The following is an 18987-nucleotide window of genomic DNA, read 5'->3' as shown; positions in this document are numbered from 1 at the left end:
AAATTCTACAAAAGATGGCAGCCTATTATCTCATATGTAAATTATCTTACCTCTATGATTATCAACTGACCCCAACTGATTATCAACGAATCCATTCCTTGGGTGAGCATCCCGGCATTTTATCATCTGTGTGTGTGTGTGTGTGTGTGTGTGTGTGTATGTGTGTCTTATTGACTTATTCAGTTGTTTATGTGCATTGTTTTTTTCTTTTCTTTTCTTTCTTCTTTCTTGCCTGTTTTCTTTGAGAATTTGGGATGGGTGGGGGTTGGAACTAGGTGTAGTTCTCTGTTCCAACGCATACACAAAAAAGGGAAAAAGTGCTGTGAAACACTGATCTGTTCTTTGTGTCTAACATAACACTGGTTTCCAATACCCCCCAAACCATCCAAAAAAAGGACAATATATGTGGTATGTCTATGGGAAACCGTTAATCTTCAGGAATATGCCAGAAAATGAATGTGGCAGAAAATGTACCGAAAAAATCAATTAAATAAATTTTCCACTTAAGAAAAACTATGTATCAATAAGCTTTAGGGTAGCAACTTGGAGGGGGGGTCATTTAGAATTGTAAAGCAATTAAATTACATTTTTATCATAAAAAGCACAGCTCTAAAACAGTTTATGAGAAAATGTAATTTAGAAGACACGACTGTGTAAGAATGTAATGCAGAGGAGCTGATTCGGTTTCAGCTCAATGAAAACTGTAGATAGGTTTTCCCATTGCAGGAACATTAGTAATAAAACATGGCAACCAACGCAGCTGAACTACACAACGGCTAGTTAGTTACCGTCCCGTGTTCGCACAGCAGTTAACAGCCGTTTCTTGAATTACAATCTGGACCCAGGTGATGTCGGTGAGTAACGGTATAAATAAAAATCTAAATATTCGCGTACAAAACATCAAATGAATGCCGGCAACGTAAGTCCATCATTTTATTTATGTTTCTTGTTTTTCAAAGATGGCGCCCAAGTAACCCATTTTATAGCGTGTTGCTAGCGTTAGCTTAGCCGCCGAGCTGACGTTCTTCGTGAGCAAAGACGCCCAGGATTTGAGTGGTGAGCATGTAAGCTAATAAAAGCTAGTTTATAGCGGATTCGTTCGATTGACGGTTAATTTCTCGTCCAGTCGTTATTTGATATAACAAATAACTTTGATATACTGGCTTTTGTTCGCCAGTTGGTGGATTCCACATTGAACTCGCGAGTAGAGTTTATGGTCCATGGGGAGGGAGAATTTGAGCAGATCATGCTCGACAAGCGCCCTAGGTAGCAGGCCATTAGCTATCTAGCAAACGTGTGTCCTAAGCGCAACCATTCATTGTGAGCAGTTGAGTTTTCCTTCTGTGTTAAATTGGTCTGAAAAGCAATTATACGTTGACTGAGCCCGTCTCAATAAGAATCTAGTGATAGCTAGGTCACAGTATGCTGGGACCCTGCTATGCATCATATTGTGGCAAGCCGGCGTGGAAGATTGAGTCGAGAGGCACAGATCTCTTTTTAATCGCAAATCCCGTTCCCCATTCACCGCACGACCCCGAGAGTGCTCTTTTATTTGTACACCGGCCCGAACAGACAACAACACAACGATGTCCCCCAGTCTAAGTCACGGTCCTAAGCTCAGTCAGTAACAGCCCTTCACCCAGTCCGAGTCAAATCCAAAACAAACAACACAATAACCAAAACATGAACACAACATCTAAACACATAAATTATAACAATTTCAACTAACACTAACAGTCCCATGAGCCCAGCGAGGAGCCACCGACAGTCGGAGCCACCTCCTCCCCCGGTCGCTACAATATTATTGTATTATTGCAGTAAATTACCTACATGCTATGTGGTGTTGATAGATCAACAATTAGATGTAGGTTGTAGTTTGCACAAGGTGTAGTGTCAGAGTAATTTTGATGGTAAATCTATTGAATGATGACTTTATTATCGGACCGATGTGAAAGCACGATTTGATTTCCCCAAAATTGGGCGTTTAAGCTATTTGCACGTTTCGTCCCTCATGTTTTCAAACCAGTTTCGCTCAACAATGGGGAGAAGAGCTGGCCCAATAATGGATGAATTATGATCTTGTAAAATGTATTGCCAAGTCAGAGAACTGTACTGAAAGTTGTAGTTGTTTCAAACGCACTATAGTGTATTATATAAACTGACTATAGTCTTCCACACTTGTGGCCCTTTGTAGCCACAGGGCTATATCATATTTTAATTTTCCAAAATTAATATTTGCTGTGGGAACTGCCAAAAAAAATTGATGTGTTTTTTCAAAAGGTGAAAAATCTCTTCAGCCTCAAACATTTGCTTGTGACGTGTAGCATACTTCCCTTCTACTGCGGCATGCAATACCATCATATAGTCAGTGATGTGCTAGATAGTTAGGTAGATCAACTCTGAACTGGAGGTCAGTCAGTAGTCATTATGAAAAACAAGCATTAATGTAATTCAAAATTAGTTATACTCTCAGACAAACATTGGTTACGTGTCCTGTGAAAGACGCTATCTGTATATTACATAATTATTGAAATACTCATTACTATGATATAGACTATGGCTTTATATGAGCTTAAGAAGTTAGAATAACTCTGTGTTCCACCAATGAAAACCTGGGTAAGTTTAGGTGGCTTTACTCTTGAATACATCACTGACTATACTGAGCTCTGTGCTATCACTATCATTGTGCTAGCCTTATCACCATCACAAACAGCATTGTGTATGTGCTTTGTTGCTGATTTTAATTCTAAGGTATCTTGCAATCTATGGAACAGTCTTGAGAAAATAGTCTTAAGAAGCTCTGACTGTGATAAATATGCACCTTTTAAAGAGTACGCCTTTGGGAAGCTATCCAAATAGGACACCAGTTTGGGAGCATGTTGACCTATGTATACAAATAGTTGATACTTTGTCTTGTTTTACTGCCATTTATTTCAGACAAGTGACGACGACTCTGTTGAATACAGCAGAACAGGCTCCCCTAGTCATCATAGAAGAAAACACAGCATGGAGTCGTCAAAATCTCCCAGAAGCTCCAAACACCACCATTCACGATCGAGGTCACGCTCACGCTCCAGGGACCGGAAACGTAATTATTTAATCACAGTGGTCAGACATTAAGAAATTTGTGTAAGAAACAAGAATGAAGTTTGTTAGTTTACACCTGGAAATTTTAGAAATGAGATCAATACAAAAGATAAGGACAGAGTGTCACTTCTTGACTCTGACAACTACTTTACAATTTGGAAGGGGGTTCTATGTTCCAACATACAGAGAAATGCACAAGATTAAAAAAGTTTTCCCATCTTGTAATATTTGCTGAAAAATGCAGATTTCTTCATTGCAACAGAAAATAGGGGGGGGGGCACAACTGTCTCAGAAGTTTTTTATTTGGCTGTGTACAGTGTGATATGTTAGATAATTGTTAAGTACCCTCACCACAAAGTTAGTCTGCTGAAAATTATCTTCATGTCTTTTGTCTCGTGTTAACAGGTGACAGAAAGCACAGACGGAGTCGCAGCAGGAGCAAAGAGGTAATTAACAATTGAGTTTCTATTATCTAGAGCATATTTAATGTCATCTTGAACGCCTATAGTTTAATTCTTTCTGTTAATTTGATCACGGTAAGTATTTATAGTGACTAAATGTGTAGTCAGTATTAAAGCTAAAGAAATATAGGTCTCCAGGTGGACATGGCTGTCACATGGAAAGGGACCCTTTTTATCATTCCTACATCTTTGAGGAATGTTTCTTCCATGGATGTGTCACTAGTTTTAGCCATATTATATGGTGAAGAGTAGATATTTTTTTATTTTTGTTAAATCCTGTGTGTAGCTCACATGATAACATTTCTACAATAAATCATACTCAGCGTGCTAATGCACGAAGAGACTCTGAACAGAAGACCCTGCTGACATAGCAAAAATATATGCCTACCACTGGGACAGGTAACTATCTGCCATTCAAACTCCTATTTGCCTTACAGAATTAAGTTAAAAGAAGTATGGGCTTAACTCTTGCATCTTTTACATCTAGGGATGGGCATAATGTTTTCTTATTCAATTAAGACAAATACGTAGCTCTTTATTAATTAATAATCTTTATTTCAGACACACAGCCGGTCCATAGCATAAAAGCAACAATACAATAGAAAAAAAAATTGTTGTCTTGGATTTTTCTTTTGTCTTTTATAGCCCAGGTTGTTAAATTCTGGCCCCTGTCAGATTTGTACCAAATTCTACCCTTTTACCCACCATGCTGCATTTGCTGCAAAGCTACTTAATTTTCCCGATTTAAAAGCAATTACCAACACTACTCCAATAACCTCTTTTAATATTGTGCCAGGTCATTGCAATATAGAGCAGTTACATAAAAGTTCTCTTCCAAAAAAACATGCTGCAGTTATGTTACGCAGAATTATAATGAACAACTGAAAATGTATGAGCAGGTAGAATAGATGTAGCATTTTGTTTCATATTATTTGCATGATTCTCCTGTTTTGTTTTTATTTAGTGTTCATACATGTAAGTGTTGCTTTTTTTTCTTTTTTTTTTTTGGTGCCCATAGCATTGATGGCAACACTATTGCTAATTATTTGCAGTAATTAATGTGATGTACTTTGGACCTTTGCCTCTCTTCAGTTCATATTGCTGTAGGTAGCATATTATCTTCCTTGAACAAATATACAGAGGCATACCGAGTGATTGTCAGTGTGTACTCGATAAAATAAACATTTTAAAATTAGGCTTACACTTCACCAATTAAATCTATTAATCATACTGTTTGTTAAATTTACATTACATGCCCATCCCTATTTGAAACTTGATCTTCATTCACTGTTTGAGGTTTGGAGTTCAGGTCAAATGAAATCACAGTTGGTTAATTTATCTTAATTTTTTACTTGAATCTTGAAATCTGCCTGCACATTTTAAAGTGGCCACTGTAGGGGGATTCTAAAGAGGCCTTTCACCTTAATGATTCAATTCTCAAATGTTTTAACTTGAGGCATATAAAAGTAATTTGATAAATGCATATGCCTGGATATTCCTTGTTTTAAGAAAGCACTTTAATAGACCTACGGCCAAAATTATTCACTAAGGTCAAGGAGTTGTCTGGTTGCCTGGACATGTAGACTTTTTTTTTCTCCTTCCCCTAAACTGGTTTAAGTTTCATCTGAATTGAGGATTTCTGCAGAGTCAACATGGTAGTTATATGATTGTATAATTTACCTTTTACAATTAGTCTCCGGAAGTTATACATATAATCTGCTGTTTTTATTTGATTACAATTTTTAGAACAATGCCAAAATTAATTGATTGATTTACGGACTCTATTTCTTTATTCTAGTACTGATTACTGCACTTGAGTGACACAGCAGGCCCAACATAGGATTGTCCGCTTAGTATTATGTTGTGCCAATGTCTTTCTCTGTTCATATTGTGGAAGTGAATTTTAAATGACAAGGGTTTGTTTTTCAACTTGTCAGTTTTATTACGAATCTTCCTTGTAAGCCATGGTACTAACTCTTTTTGTTGCACTATTTTCCTGAAAGAGACAACTTCTTCTTAAAACAGGCACGAAAGAGGGACTCTGAGAAGCTGTTGAAATCTCACAAAAAAACAGATGAGCAGCATGAGCAGACTGAGAGGGGGAAGGAGAGGCTCTCGGCAGAAAATGGAGATGAACGATCCCGACGCAAAGAGAAGAAGCCGTCCAGAGGACGGAGCCATTCTAGGTCACACTCTCGGGAAAGGTGGGTCTAGTCACCAGCCTGCATGAGGAAATGTGGTTGACAACCAAAAACAAACATTTCATATTAGGCATACTGTGGTTTCACAATTTTGTTAAAGCTGCTTAGGCTAATTGGGGCAACAGCACTCACCTTTATTTTTGTTGGAGCTATTTATTTGTATGTGTGTGTGGGTGTGTGTACGTGCATACGTGCACACATAGGTAACAAAGGAACAATGTGAATGCTTGACCTCTATAAGCTTTGGAGTTTAAATGTGGACTATACCTTCATGAAAATGTTTTATTGCTGTTTTATTGAATCCATCCTTAATTCTCTTTTCTCAGAAATATGTGGTAATTTAAATTCGTGTTATTCAAAAGTTAAAGTATGACTTTGCTTTTAAGGCACCATCACAGCAGAAGTAGAGACAGACGCCGATCACAATCACGCAGCAGAGATAGGAAGAAGAAAGCCAGGTCCCGCTCAGGTTCACGGGCCAAACATCGGCATCGTAGCAGAAGCCACAGTAAGAGCAGGTGGGATTGCTTAGTACTCTTTACCATGTCTTGTTTGAATTGGATTTATCTGACATGCATACATTTCAAACAGCCATTGAATTGATTTTCTGTGTGGACCCAGGGAGAGAAAGAAAAGGAGTGAGAAAGTGCGCAGAAAGAGTCGGAGTAGAACTGTTAGCCCACCTACCTTCCGGGGCAGAAACACAGCCATGGATGCACAAGAGGCCCTGGCCAGAAGGTAAAACAACTTTGGAACTCTTGAGGATGAAGGTTCAATTCCCAAGCATCTTTTAGGTATACCTCCATGAGAACATTCTGCTTTCAAAGATCACTGACTAATTTGAACCCCTAACTGTCTCATTCCAGGTTGGAAAGGGCCAAAAAACTGCAAGAGCAGAAGGAGAAGGAGATGTTGGAGAAACAGCAGCAACAGCATCAGGAGATAGCTGCAGGTGAATAAGAGCTATCGCCAATTGGGCTCAACTTAATTGCTGAGGCGCAAAAACTGACTAGTCATCTGTGCTTGTCCCTGTTTTCTATTTAGTGGCCACTCCTCTGTTGTGCGACACAGTCGCTGCAGCTGCTGCAGCTGCCGCCACCAACCCCGTACTCAATGTAGCGGCTCTGCTGGCATCTGGGACACAGGTCACCCCCCAAATCGCCATGGCAGCACAGATGGCAGCCCTTCAAGCCAAAACACTGGCAGAGACGGGTATTGCTGTGCCCAGCTACTACAATCCCTCAGCTGTAAACCCCATGAAGTTTGCAGAGCAAGAGAAAAAGAGGAAGAAGTTATGGCAGGGAAAGAAGGAAGGGGTAAGAACTGTGCCTTTCAGTCCTCTACATTCACCACAATAGGCTATGTATTTCCATCTTTTTTCAATTATGCATACTAGTCTGTCTACAAAGAAGCTTCCCACTATGGTTATGAGAAAAATGTAGGGATGTGCGTCTCACCCTTTCTTTGACTTCAATTTGTATCTCAATTTGGGATTAACGATCCAGTACATCTAGATAAAATTTAAGCGGCTCGAATGTTAATATGATTGGATTTCAGCCCGTTCTCTGTACAGTGCCATCCATTGTGACTCAATGAATCAACTTTCAACTCTCTCCTTCCATTTTTTTATTTTTACAATTCCATTTTATTTGTACTCATGCTATGATTTTTGATTGGTTGTAAGAAGAAATCTTGAAGGATGGTGTTAACACCCTATTTGGAATCTCAATTAGTTGGTAGTAAAACATGAAAATCAGTTAGTCCATACTTGGAATGTGTAAGTGTTTGATGTGTTGTACATTTCCTCACCATAGGTCAATGTCCATAAAATAGAGAGGACCTCATAAAAAGGAGGGTGGAAAGTTGATTTTGTTTTTTACCAAGGGCCAGGAGATCGTGTGATTTTTGTGCGTGAGCCCTCCCCGACAGGCAAAGAGAAAGAAGCAAGCATACCGAGGGAGAATATTTTGAAGAGAACATGAAACACAATGTGAAAAGAGCAGCAATGGAAATGATTAGTTCTTAGAAAATTAGAGCTACATATATCAGGCTTTACCAATACACTGAAGCTCACATCAAAATTTTTCCCCCCATAATTCCCTCCCACCTTTTGCCTGATACAATCTGTCTGAATTAATGTTGCTGTATCTTGAATTATGAGGCCAGCGCACTGGTTGACAGTGAATCATCAAACCCATAGTAAAAAGGTAATAAAAATATTGAGAGCAGGGATGTTGCTTTTCTGTGTACGTAGTCTATTATAGCATGATGTTTTCTGTTTTGTTTTTTACAAGGACAAGTCCCAGACAGCTGAGTTATGGGAGAAGCTTAACTTTGGAAACAAGGACCAAAATGTTAAATTTCGCAAACTCATGGGTATCAAAGTATGTAAGATCAAATCAGTTTACTTGAAACATTTATGGGTTTGCAAATTAGTACATGTTTGAACTTTCCAAAGTTCATAAGATTTCCTGTTTTTATAGGCTGATGAAGATGGCGAAGCCTCAAAACCACTCAATGATGAAGGCTTAAAGACTCTTCAACAGCAAGAAGAGATGTTTAGAAATCTTGATGTTCAGTATGAGATGGCCAGGTCTCAGACACACACCCAGAGGGGAATGGGCCTTGGCTTTTCATCCTCTTTCTCTCGTGGAATGGATACTATGTAGTGCCAAGCCTTATGTTGTCTTGGCCTCTTCCAACTAATCGTATAGGTCTGTCAGCTCACCACTAGCTTTGAAGCTTGCATGGATGTTGCTTTGGATCTATAATTTATTTAGAAAGGAAGATCTAACATCTTGAAGCATTCTAATGTAAATAGCTGGACACTGGGTTTGTTTCAGTGTTTATTAATCTGTACATCTTTACATGATGAAGCAACTGTTCAATGACTGATGCTGGTTAAACTTAGACATTTGTTTGGAAAATATGAGCTTTTTTTTAAACTAAAACATTGATGTGGTTGAAATATCATGTAGGTCAAGTGAAATTTTGTTTACATTCATTTACAGAAAGGCTTTACATTTTGATCAGACATCAATGTAGCGTAATTAAAATCGTTGAGTTCCATTTCTCCAGAAGGGGAAAAGTGAGACAGTGGATTGTAATACTGAGGTCTAAAGTATCCAAGGTTTAATCTTGACTTGAGAAAGGAACAATCCAACATTAAGATGTTCTTGAAATAAATAATTTTGTGTTGAATTAAGGTATTGTTTTTCTCCTCACTGCACTTGACCAAATCTCTTAAGGGAGAATGTAGGCAACTCATAACACATATTACACTAAATAAAGAACCTCACAAACATTGAGGGAAAACCTCTATTCTGGTGAGATTACAAATCTGTTGAAGCCTGCGTCCGGGTAGCATAGTGGTCTATTCCATTGCCTACCAACACGGGGCTCGACAGTTCGAATCCCCATGTTACCTTTGGCTTGGTCAGGCACAATTGGCCGTGTCTGTGGGTGGGAAGGCGGATGTGGGCATGTGTCCTGGTCGCTGCACTAGCACCTCTGGTCGGTCGGGGCACCTGTTCGGGGGGGGGGGGGTGGACTGGGGGGAATAGTGTTCTCCCACACGCTACGTCCCCTTGGCGAAACGCCTCGTCAGGTGAAAGGAAGCAGCTGGCGCCTCCACAGGTATCGGAGGAGGCATGTGGTAGTCTGCAGCCCTCCCCGGATCAGCAGAGGGGCTTGAGCAGCGACCGGGACAGCTCGGAAGAGTGGGGTAATTAGCCGGATACAATTGGTGAGAAAATGGATAAAAGAAAGCCAAATATATATATATATGTGTGTGTGTGTGTGTGTGTGTGTGTATATAAGCCATAAGGAAATCTCAGTCCTATCTGCATAACAGACTTGAGTACAGCACATGAGCCACACCGGTGATAAGGTTGTGGTTTGCAAACTCAAGGATAAGAAGCAGGATCGGGTACTCGCTGTGTCTTTTCTCCAAGGTGGACTCCTCACTTAGGCCCATCCAGTGCAGCAGCAGCATTTGCATGGCTTCTGGGAAGAGCTCTCTGACTAATTCCTCTGCAGGCGGTAGGTCAGTTATGTGCTCAATATGCTGAACCTTAAAACGCTCCACCTGCTGACTGATACTGCTGTTGGCTTCATGGAACTGCTGGCCGAGCCAACGTCCTACAGAGTTCAGCAGATGACTTGAATACACAGAGCCCCAACTCTTGGCCTCCAGAAGTGCTAATACAATTCCTGTGACATCCCTTTCCTCGAGTGTCCCATTCATATACTGGTCAATGTTCTCCAGAAGCAGCAAGGTGGTCTCCAACTGGCTTATGCCACTTTGGCTCACAGAAGAGAGTTTTTTCTCCAAGGCATGCAGTTTTTGTCTCAGGGTGGAAGAAACTATTTGAATGGCCTCTGTTTGCATACTCTCTTCAGAAAAAGAACAGTAATCATGATCTACAGAGGTATTGCCAGAGAAACCTGGGTCAGTCTGACATGGAATCACAAACTCCTGAACATCTGGGCAAGAGTATGTGTGTGAAACCAGTTTATTCCTAAGGTCTTTGTCATTCGCCTCAGTGATGCTCTTGGACGTTGAAGAATCAAGCTGCATGTTGAGGTTGTAATTCATTTTCAGAGGGCTGTCATTCATTTGGCTTTTCCATACATCCTAGGAAGAAAGAACGCAGGAAAATTTAAGAATTCTTGCAAATGTTTTGAATAAAGCAAACACCAAAGCTGCATGCAGACATGTCCATAAAGTGATGTGTACCTGGAAGTTCTCCAGCACAGCAAGTTGCTCTTGTCTGTTGTACATTTCAAAGGCTACTCGAAAAAGTCCTTGAACACTGTAGAACCAGAGGCTGTTGCTGACAGTAGGTACTTTCAACCCATGGAACCTAAATTCTGAAACAAACCATCAATAAAACAATATTTTCAACACCTAAATGAGTGTGTGCAGCTATATTAGTAAGTAAGCAAGCCTTTATTAATACAGCGTTTTTTGAAGCAAAAGTTACAAGGCACTATACACAGACACAACACAAACGCAACAAGAAAGTGGAATGACAAATGTATGGCATGAAACACACAAAAAAAAGGCAAAAATGATACATATTAAAGTACATGCTAAAATGTTAGGGACTTTAAAAGTTTTTGTAAACCTCAAAACAGACAGCAGATTTAATGTTGGAAGTGGGGGGGTGGGCTATCCCACAGAGCAGGAGCAACCACAGCAAAAACACAACTGAAAACAAACAAACAGTCTTCTTTGGATTTCAACCTCCTCTTCAGAATAACCAACAGGTCCTGGTCAGAAGACCTAAGGGACCTTGCTGGAGTATAAGGACACTCTAATTCAGGAATATAGGTTGGTACCAATCCATGCAGGGCCTAAGAGTTCTGAATATAATCTTAACACTCCAGTGGAAGCTGATGAAAAGCAACCAAAATTGGTGTCACATAAGCCTGCTGTGGAGAATTTGTCAAAAGCCTTGCAGCAGCATTTTGGATTATCTGAAGCTGAGACAAGAATGGCTGAGGCATGTAGCTATAAAGGGCAATGCAAAGAGACAAATGCATAATTACATTTTCTGCGGTCTCTGAGAGATACCAATCTCTTTATCAATGCTTTTTTATTACAAAACAAAAACAAGACAGACAGTTTCTTTATATGTTGGTGAAAAACGACACGTAGGTTTTTTTAGGGTAGGCTTGATATTTGCTCAAAGTAGACTGACACACCATTGAACTTCATCAGAAAGCTGATCTCAGCCTTCAGTTTTATTTGCATTTAATTGAAAAGTCCAAAGACATCCAATTCTTTATAGCTGCCAAACATTCAAATAGGGAGAACTTATAAGCAATATTTTATCTTAAAAGAGATGTACAAAATGTTTATGATCCACACAAGAGTGATAGGATATAAGACATAGCTTTTTTGTCATTAATATTTTTTTCCCAAAACACCAACATTACAGTACAAAAAAAAAAAACAGAAGCAAGCTTAACAAGACGGCATGATAGGCCACAGCACCCCCCCCCCCACACACACACACACACACACACACACACACACACACACAACACACAACAATTGAGTCAAAAGCTATCGCTTTGACTCTATTAGAGCAGTTTTCATTCTGGTCCATGGGGACCCACAGCACTGCTGGGTTGAGATTCCACAAGGACAATGTCCACCTGTCGTGCCAGGTCTGAAAACCTGTTTGGTTGATTAAGAATACCTGACTTATTATGAACTACCTGGCAGAATAGAAAACCAGCATAACTCTGGGTCTCTAAGCAAAGGCTTGAGAACCACTAGTCTGTTGGATTACATCGTGCCGTAAATCAAATTACCTGTGGAAAATTTTAATTTTGTGGCCAGTCCTTTCTTGGCAAACTTGGCGTGGTATCTGGGATGATTCTCTGTGCGAATGTCTGTATTTGAGAAGAGATCTGCTCCTAAAAACAGAGGAATAGATGGACTCTGAAAAGAAACAAAAGGGCAATAGATGTGATGTCAGATGTTTTGCACTGAATTTGAACTATACAGTACACTGGGAACTGAGTTTGAAATGTATAGTAGCTGAATTAACTTGACAGTAGGTGAGAAGGGGTAGGAAAAAATAAGTGTATACTTCCTCCTACTCCTTTTCGAACATGTAACAAATATGCATATACCGAGATTTGTTCGCTGAGTTTGATGTGTTGATTTGTTTATCACTTCAGATTATTACCAATGGTTTATCTGTGTGTTATATCCTGCTTATTTACATGTTCTAAATAAATCATCATTTATGTCGCTTTTCCCCTTCATCACCCCATTTAAGAGAGGAAAAGTAGAATAAACTGAAAAGCTGCAGTTTTCAATACTGGTCATGTCAAATCCAGAGTCTGCTCGTAGATTTTAACCATCACGACAAATGATATGTAACAGGTTTTTTTTTAATACAGCCAACACCAAATAAGACAACAAAACAATAGTTCGGCAGCGAGGGTAAGATTCACAGAAAGTTCTTAAATATACCCAAATTAGAAATTAATTACTCAAATACACGTTGTAGTTTCTTTCAACAGTTCTGTTAGTGGAGGGGAATGTAACATCATGGGCAAACGCTGTCTCTAGTGTACACAATCCCTGCAGTCACTTCGTTACAAAATAAAACAACTTGGGCGTTTGGAATAGTTATAACTTACTGTATTAGGGCATTCTGTCAGCCGGAAGGAAGTCGAGTTTGTCAAGTAAAGAAAGCGAAATTTCCGTGAACCTCCATCCCGATGAGGTAACTGGACAGTCGTGCAAGCAGACATTGGTGAAAAACAAAACCTCCCTCCAAGGCACAAATGCTTCCAATCCTGCAGATAAAACGGGACTTGAATGCTCAAACGAAAAAAGAATGCAAGATAGACAAACGGACAGATAACTCAGCCGGAGAAACAGTGAAGTCCCCTTCACTTCAGATACATCATAATACTGTAAAACATACCAGGGACGGTTTATTTCAGCCGAACATTACCCGGAAGTTGTTTTTTTTCCCGCGGCAGCCATGATCGCTCTTTTGTGACGGAATGGCGTGTCATTGTCATTACCTGATCCGTACCGGAAACCCGAATTTTTTTTTATCGACACGTTCGCATTTCATTATAACACTTTCTACATACAACAAACATATACAATAAAAGAAAGAGGAAGGAAATAAAAGTAAAGAAAATTAAATAAAATTAAATACATGAATGAAAGGGAGGGGAGTATTGTATTTAGAAATCACGTCAGGACACAGCGCTGTCGCTCGACACAACCTCTACGTTGCATTCTTTATTTAGATTAACGCAGCATCACAGGCAGACCCGATCAAACAACCCAGAGTCCGCAGGCATCACCAATCGATCCCAGCACAATAGAACAGCACCAAATCAAATGCAGCACTGTCGATGTGTACAGACATAACACCCCCCCCCCCCCGGCAGGATTTCAAACATGAAAGGTTGACACAAAGTCCTCCAGGTGGCCAGGGCGTAAACGTGTGCGAACAGGTCACGGGGCGGCCTGAGGCTGGGCAGGCCGAGGTGGGGAGGGAGAAGGCAGGGGAAGCTGAGGCCCAGGAATGTCTGGGGCCCGTGTAGGAGCTGCATGAAGCCCCGGGGCGTCTCGCCATGCTGAGGAAATGGCTAAGGTTGTGTCACCAGCTGTGTGTGGCAGAGCTGACACCTTCCGTAGACGACTGGAGTGCCACCGAGTGCCATCGCTGAGGAGGTAGGTGGCTGGGCCCAGCTGACGGGTGACTTGGAGAGGAGAGGACCAGTATGAAGCCATTTTATTGTCCCTGTGGGGCCTGCGGACCCTGACCCAGTCTGACACATTGATGTCTGGCACCCTGGTTCGTTTTGACTGGTCAAACCGTTGCTTCCTCCGCGTCTGCTGACGAGTGACTGAGGCTCTGACCCCAGAGGGAGGTGCCAGGGGTGTGAAGGGGCAGAGCCTGTCAAGGGGCATGCACAGTTCCCGGCCTAGCATGAGAGAGGCTGGGGAGACGCCTGTGGTCAAGCACTGTGTGGCCCAATAGTGCAGCAGAGTGTGACGCATGGCCTGGGTGAAAGAGCACCCTTGGGCCATGTATGCTCTGAGGCCGTTCTTCAGTGACTGGTGAAAACGTTCAACGCCGCCATTGGCCTGGGGGTGGTAGTACGCAGTGCGTATATGACGGATGCCCTTGCTGTCGAGATAAGCAGTGAACTCAGCAGAGACCAGCTGAGGGCCGTTGTCAGTGGTGATGGTCTTTGGGAGGCCCCAGCGAGAGAAGAGAGAGTCCAGGAAGTCGATGATGATCTGTGAGGTCACAGTGCCGGAAGAGGTGAGTTCAGGCCATTTTGAGTGTAGATCGTAGGCGACCACCATGAAGCGTTGGTGGTGGGGAACTCCATGGATCTCACCACAAATGTCCAACTGCAGGTGTTCCCAGGGCTGAGAGGGCCAGGCGAGAGGTTGCAGGGGTGGGGGACAGAGGTGGAAAAACCCGGTCCAGAAAGTAAAAACTCTAACCATGTCTTTACTCCATCCATGTATTAAACCAGCTAATTTGGGAAACTAGTCGGTGCAATCTGATGGTTTAGTACATGGGTGGAGTAAAGACACAGTTAGGGTTTTTACTTTCTGGACCGGGTTTTTCCACCTCTGGTGGGGGAGCCTGGTGGCCAGTCTTGCCACTCACAAGGCAAGCAGAACAGTCCTTCACCAGAGCCTCAATATCTCTGTCTATCCCCGGCCACCACACCAGGTCTCGGCAGCGCTGTTTCAGTTTCACAATGCCCAGGTGGCCTTCATGCGCCATATTCAAAACACGCGCACGGAGAGCAGCTGGGACCACTGTGCAAAACTCACGTGCCACGCAGGTGTCGTTCCAGCAGGAGAGCTCCTGTCTGACTCGGGCGAATGCAGCCAGCTCCTCTGGGACCTTGTGAGGCCAGCCGTTCTGGATGTAGGTGCGGAGCTGAGAGAGGACAGGGTCCTGTTCGGAGGCTGCCCTCAGCTTCTGCAGAGAGACAGTGGCCTGAAGGGGTGTGTGTAGCATTTGGACAATGTCCTTTTCCACACAGTCGGTGTCCGTCTGTGGAGCTGGGGTGGAGACAGAGCGAGAGAGCAGGTCGGCGACAACATTGTCTCTGCCTGGGGTGAACTGCAGGCTGAAGTTGTACTGGCGGAGGCAGTCAGACCAGCGGTGCAGCCTCAGGGGTTTGTGGCCTGTCCCAGATGTGGACAGCAGCGCTGTCAGGGCCTGGTGATCTGTCCTGAGGGTGAAGGAGCGGCCATAGAGGTAGAGGTGCCACATTTCACAAGCCCAGATACAGGCTAACGCCTCACGCTCACCCACGGAGTACCACTGCACGGTCAGGTTGAGGGCACGGGAGGCGAAGGCGATGGGCTTCTCCACACTGTTCTGGGTTTGAGACAGCACAGCCCCTATCGCTGTGGCTGACGCGTCACAGGTCACAAAGGTGGAGCTGGAGATGTCGAAGTGAGCCAACACTGGTGGTAAAGTCAGTTGAGTCTTGAGATCACGCACAGCATCACTGCATGCCTTTGACCACACCCATGGCTCGTCCTTATGCAGCAGCTGGCGCAGGGGGGCTGTGGTTGCAGAGTACTGGGGAAGAAACCTCAGGTAGTGACTTGTCATACCCAGGAAGGAGACAACCTGGGCGGCCGAGCTGGGCTCAGGGATGGCCTGAATGGCGTCCACGTTGGATTGTAGTGGAGTTACACCGCTCGCTGACAGCCGGAACCCCACGAACTCGATGGCTGGCACAGAGAGGACACATTTCTCAGCATTGAGAGTTAGCTTGTGCTTGGACAGGGCTGCGAAGACCATGTTGAGGCGCTTGTCGTGGATTTCACTGGTGGGCCCGTGTACCACTATATCGTCCAGATAAATGGCCATGCCCAGTATGCCAGCCAGCACGGAGACCATGATTTTCTGGAAGCAGCTAGGGGCGGAGCTGAGACCGAAAGGCATCCTGGTGTAGCGAAACACTCCTGCATGTGTCACAAAGGCTGTGAGGTTTCGGCTGCTGGGGTGGAGGGGCACTTGTAAGTACCCCTGTCTGAGGTCGAGCTTGGAGAACACCTCAGAGCCATAGAACTGAGCAGTGAGTTCTTCTGAGGTGGGCAGTGGATATTTATCAGGGACCACTGCCTTATTTAGTGCACGTAGATCGACGCAGACACGCAGGCCCCCCGACTTCTCCTTAGCCACCACGAGGTTTGAGACCCAAGGTGACGCGTCCACCGGTTCAATGATGCCAGCTTCCAGCAGTTGTTGCAGCTTGGCGGAGACCCCATCACGGAGAGCCAACGGGATGTGGCGCAGTGGTTGGATGACAGATTTCACAGCAGGGTTGAGGAGAGGTTGATGGGCGAAGGCAGAGAGGCAACCCAGCCCCATAAACAGTGATGGCCACTTCTGCTGTCAAGGCGTGACAACAGTCAGGATTGCTGCCCCCCTTGTGTCTAAGAGGGAGAACCCCAGAGGGGAGAACAGGTCCAGGCCCATCAGGTTGGCTCCACGGCGTGCCACATGAAAAACTGCATTGGGCACCAGCTTGGTTCCATAGCGGACAGTCACTTGGAGAGAGCCAACCAGATCGATTTTGGAGTCACCATACCCACAGAGGACAGCTGAGGGTGCGGACAGTGGCAGTGAACCGAAAAATTGACTGTAGGTATCAACATTCAGGAGAGACACACCTGCACCAGTGTCCAACAGCAGGAGGATGGACACATCATTAATGTTGACTGTGCATGATTTGAATGACACTGGCCCAGAGCTCACCTTGTGAATGATGGCGGTTGAAGACTGGGGGGTGTGGCCCTCTGACCCAGCCGGGGAAGATCGACAGACGTTGGCAAAGTGATTTTGCTTACCGCAGCTTCGGCATGTCTGGCCACGGGCAGGGCAGTTCTGAGCCCTTGAAACATGAGACCGAGATCCACAGTTACCACAGGACTGTTGAGGGCGGGGCCGAGAACGCTGTCACTGCAGTTGCAAGACGTCCTCAGTGGAGTCAGCGCCCGCCTCGCTCTGGCTGGGTTGCGTCCCAAGGGGCAGCCGTGAGTAGTAGTCCGGTGGCTTAGTGAAATGATCGTTACGGAGTGGATAAAAGCGCCATTTTTGGTAGGATGGTTCCTTAGGGTCAGTTATTGGATTTTAGGGTAGGAGCCCCTGGAAAATCTCAATTTAAAATATCAAATTGCAACACTGTCAATGTCAACGAAGTATCTGAAAATCCGCCTAGTATTTTTCAGACAATATGCATCATAAAATCATCAAATCATTTCCAAATGTGATAAAGTTGGCCAACTTTTACAGAAATAAAGTCCCCAAACATTAAGTATTATCAACAACACATTTAATGCAATGATGAATACAAATGAACATGCATCTTAATGTGAAAACATGGGGTAGAAGAAGTGAGTTACTGTTTATTGTGTCTATCTGTTACAGTTGCATTTGCAAAGAGGTGAGCAGTCCAAATTTCCAGTGCTGCATTTGCAAGAGCTACAATCCCCTTTACATGAGCATCTGATGAGCTCTCTGCAAGACATCCATCTTGAATAGTTCACATGGTCCAAGGCAAAGAATAGAGGGACCAGTGCTTCAAGCACTTCTATATACAGTAGGAAATTCCTCTCTCTGTGTGCCCTGATGAAGATGAGGATGAGGGTTTCATATTTCAGTATCAGATCCCAGACCATAAAAGTAGGACTCTTCTTCAGCATGTCGTTTCTCCAAGCCAGGAGAGACTCTTCATCTTTGGGGCCTGCACTAAGCCTGAAAGCCTCCTGCTGTAGATTGTGCAGTGTCAAGACAGTGACCTGGTGGGCATGCCTGGTTCGAGTTAGATGCGCTGCTTTGAGAAATGATGCTGCCATGCCACTTGATGCCACATCTGCTTCTGTTAGTGCTGTTGTCCAACCAGAGCCTTCCAGGAGATCACCCAGTGTATTCCAGAGGGCCATTTCTGTGTGAAGTCCACCTAGCATGACTACATGAACTCTTTCACCATGTGTGTCTGGCCATTTCCACTGTACTAACTTTGCCAGAGCAAACAGAGGCTGGTCAAATGCTGTGACAGGGATCTGTCACGGATTGAGATACTCAACAGCCTGTCTCTGAAAATCCATGCCATGCTTAATCATAGCTGGTGTGGCAGATTTCTCATAGAAAAGAGGGAGTAGTGCGGTTCTTGCTGGGGGGTCTTCCATTGAGGGTTGCAGAGAAGCATGATAGGCAGCCCATGCGATTGCATCATCACAAGTTAGATCTGTCTTCTCTAGAAGTGGCAGTGCTTGTTTGACCCACCTGTGTTCTTCAGCTTTTGCACTATCCAATAGGCCTGTAACTATACGTACCTTACACTCTGGCACAGAAACAGAGGTGTTCTTCAAAGCTACAGCTGGGACACAGGTGTAACTCTCAGGAAGGGTATGCTTTGTATTTTCTGAAGGTGGGATTTTAATTGGTGGCCTACACACACCTGGTTCACTCTTTGTTGGCAACTGAAACAGGCTGATTCCAGTTCCATGAAATGAAGTCACAGAAGTAGTCGAACTTGGGTTGTGGTCAAGGTTGTCAAGTGCATCAACTGTGAACAGTCCTTTCTTCAGACACGCAGGAGCCACAACACCCTCTGCTTCAAAGCCTTCACATGTCGAAGTTGCCAGCCAGTCTTCAATTTGCATAATCCTGTCATATGAAATACAGATTACCAAATTG

The 18987-nt window shown here is 43.5% G+C and overlaps 2 protein-coding genes across 3 annotated transcripts; one reads left to right on the top strand and one right to left on the bottom strand.

Moving 5' to 3' along the window:
- Window positions 1–749: 749 nt before the first annotated feature.
- On the top strand, window positions 750–8689 carry rsrc2 (arginine/serine-rich coiled-coil 2). 2 transcript variants are annotated; one of them, XM_056285933.1, is made up of 10 exons: window positions 750–854; window positions 2938–3088; window positions 3493–3533; window positions 5574–5752; window positions 6136–6267; window positions 6371–6487; window positions 6616–6701; window positions 6794–7065; window positions 8044–8133; window positions 8233–8689. In XM_056285933.1, the coding sequence occupies exons 1-10, from the start codon at window positions 849–851 to the stop codon at window positions 8416–8418; spliced, it is 1260 nt and encodes a 419-aa protein (XP_056141908.1). In that variant the 5' UTR covers window positions 750–848; the 3' UTR covers window positions 8419–8689. The 2 variants fall into 2 exon arrangements, with proteins under 2 accessions (XP_056141908.1, XP_056141898.1); XM_056285923.1 differs by having other exon boundaries at window positions 2938–3108; window positions 5552–5752.
- Window positions 8690–9587: 898 nt separating this feature from the next.
- Window positions 9588–18230, bottom strand: si:ch211-110p13.9 (uncharacterized protein LOC562347 homolog). Its single transcript, XM_056279350.1, has 6 exons — window positions 17835–18230; window positions 16942–16953; window positions 12914–13003; window positions 12074–12203; window positions 10488–10621; window positions 9588–10385 (listed from the first exon to the last, which is right to left on the bottom strand). Exons 1-6 carry the CDS (start codon window positions 18228–18230, stop codon window positions 9588–9590), a joined length of 1560 nt encoding a protein of 519 aa, XP_056135325.1.
- Window positions 18231–18987: the final 757 nt, after the last annotated feature.

The sequence above is a fragment of the Lampris incognitus genome, chromosome 1 (genome assembly GCF_029633865.1).
Source record: "Lampris incognitus isolate fLamInc1 chromosome 1, fLamInc1.hap2, whole genome shotgun sequence".
NCBI classification, from domain to species: Eukaryota; Metazoa; Chordata; class Actinopteri; order Lampriformes; family Lampridae; genus Lampris; species Lampris incognitus.
This window is presented reverse-complemented; position numbering and strand designations above follow the sequence as displayed.

What these genes read in the sequence shown, in the direction of transcription:
- si:ch211-110p13.9 (XM_056279350.1), bottom strand. Translation starts at nt 18,230, where the DNA reads ATGGCCCTCTGGAATACACTGGGTGATCTCCTGGAAGGCTCTGGTTGG. An exon ending in AAAATTAAAATTTTCCACAG is followed by an intron (nt 10,622 to 12,073) that starts GTAATTTGATTT and finishes GGTTTGTTTCAG; the next exon opens with AATTTAGGTTCCATGGGTTG. An exon ending in CTGTGCTGGAGAACTTCCAG is followed by an intron (nt 10,386 to 10,487) that starts GTACACATCACT and finishes CTTTCTTCCTAG; the next exon opens with GATGTATGGAAAAGCCAAAT.
- rsrc2 (XM_056285923.1), top strand. An exon ending in CAAGAGGCCCTGGCCAGAAG is followed by an intron (nt 6,488 to 6,615) that starts GTAAAACAACTT and finishes GTCTCATTCCAG; the next exon opens with GTTGGAAAGGGCCAAAAAAC. An exon ending in GCAAACTCATGGGTATCAAA is followed by an intron (nt 8,134 to 8,232) that starts GTATGTAAGATC and finishes CTGTTTTTATAG; the next exon opens with GCTGATGAAGATGGCGAAGC.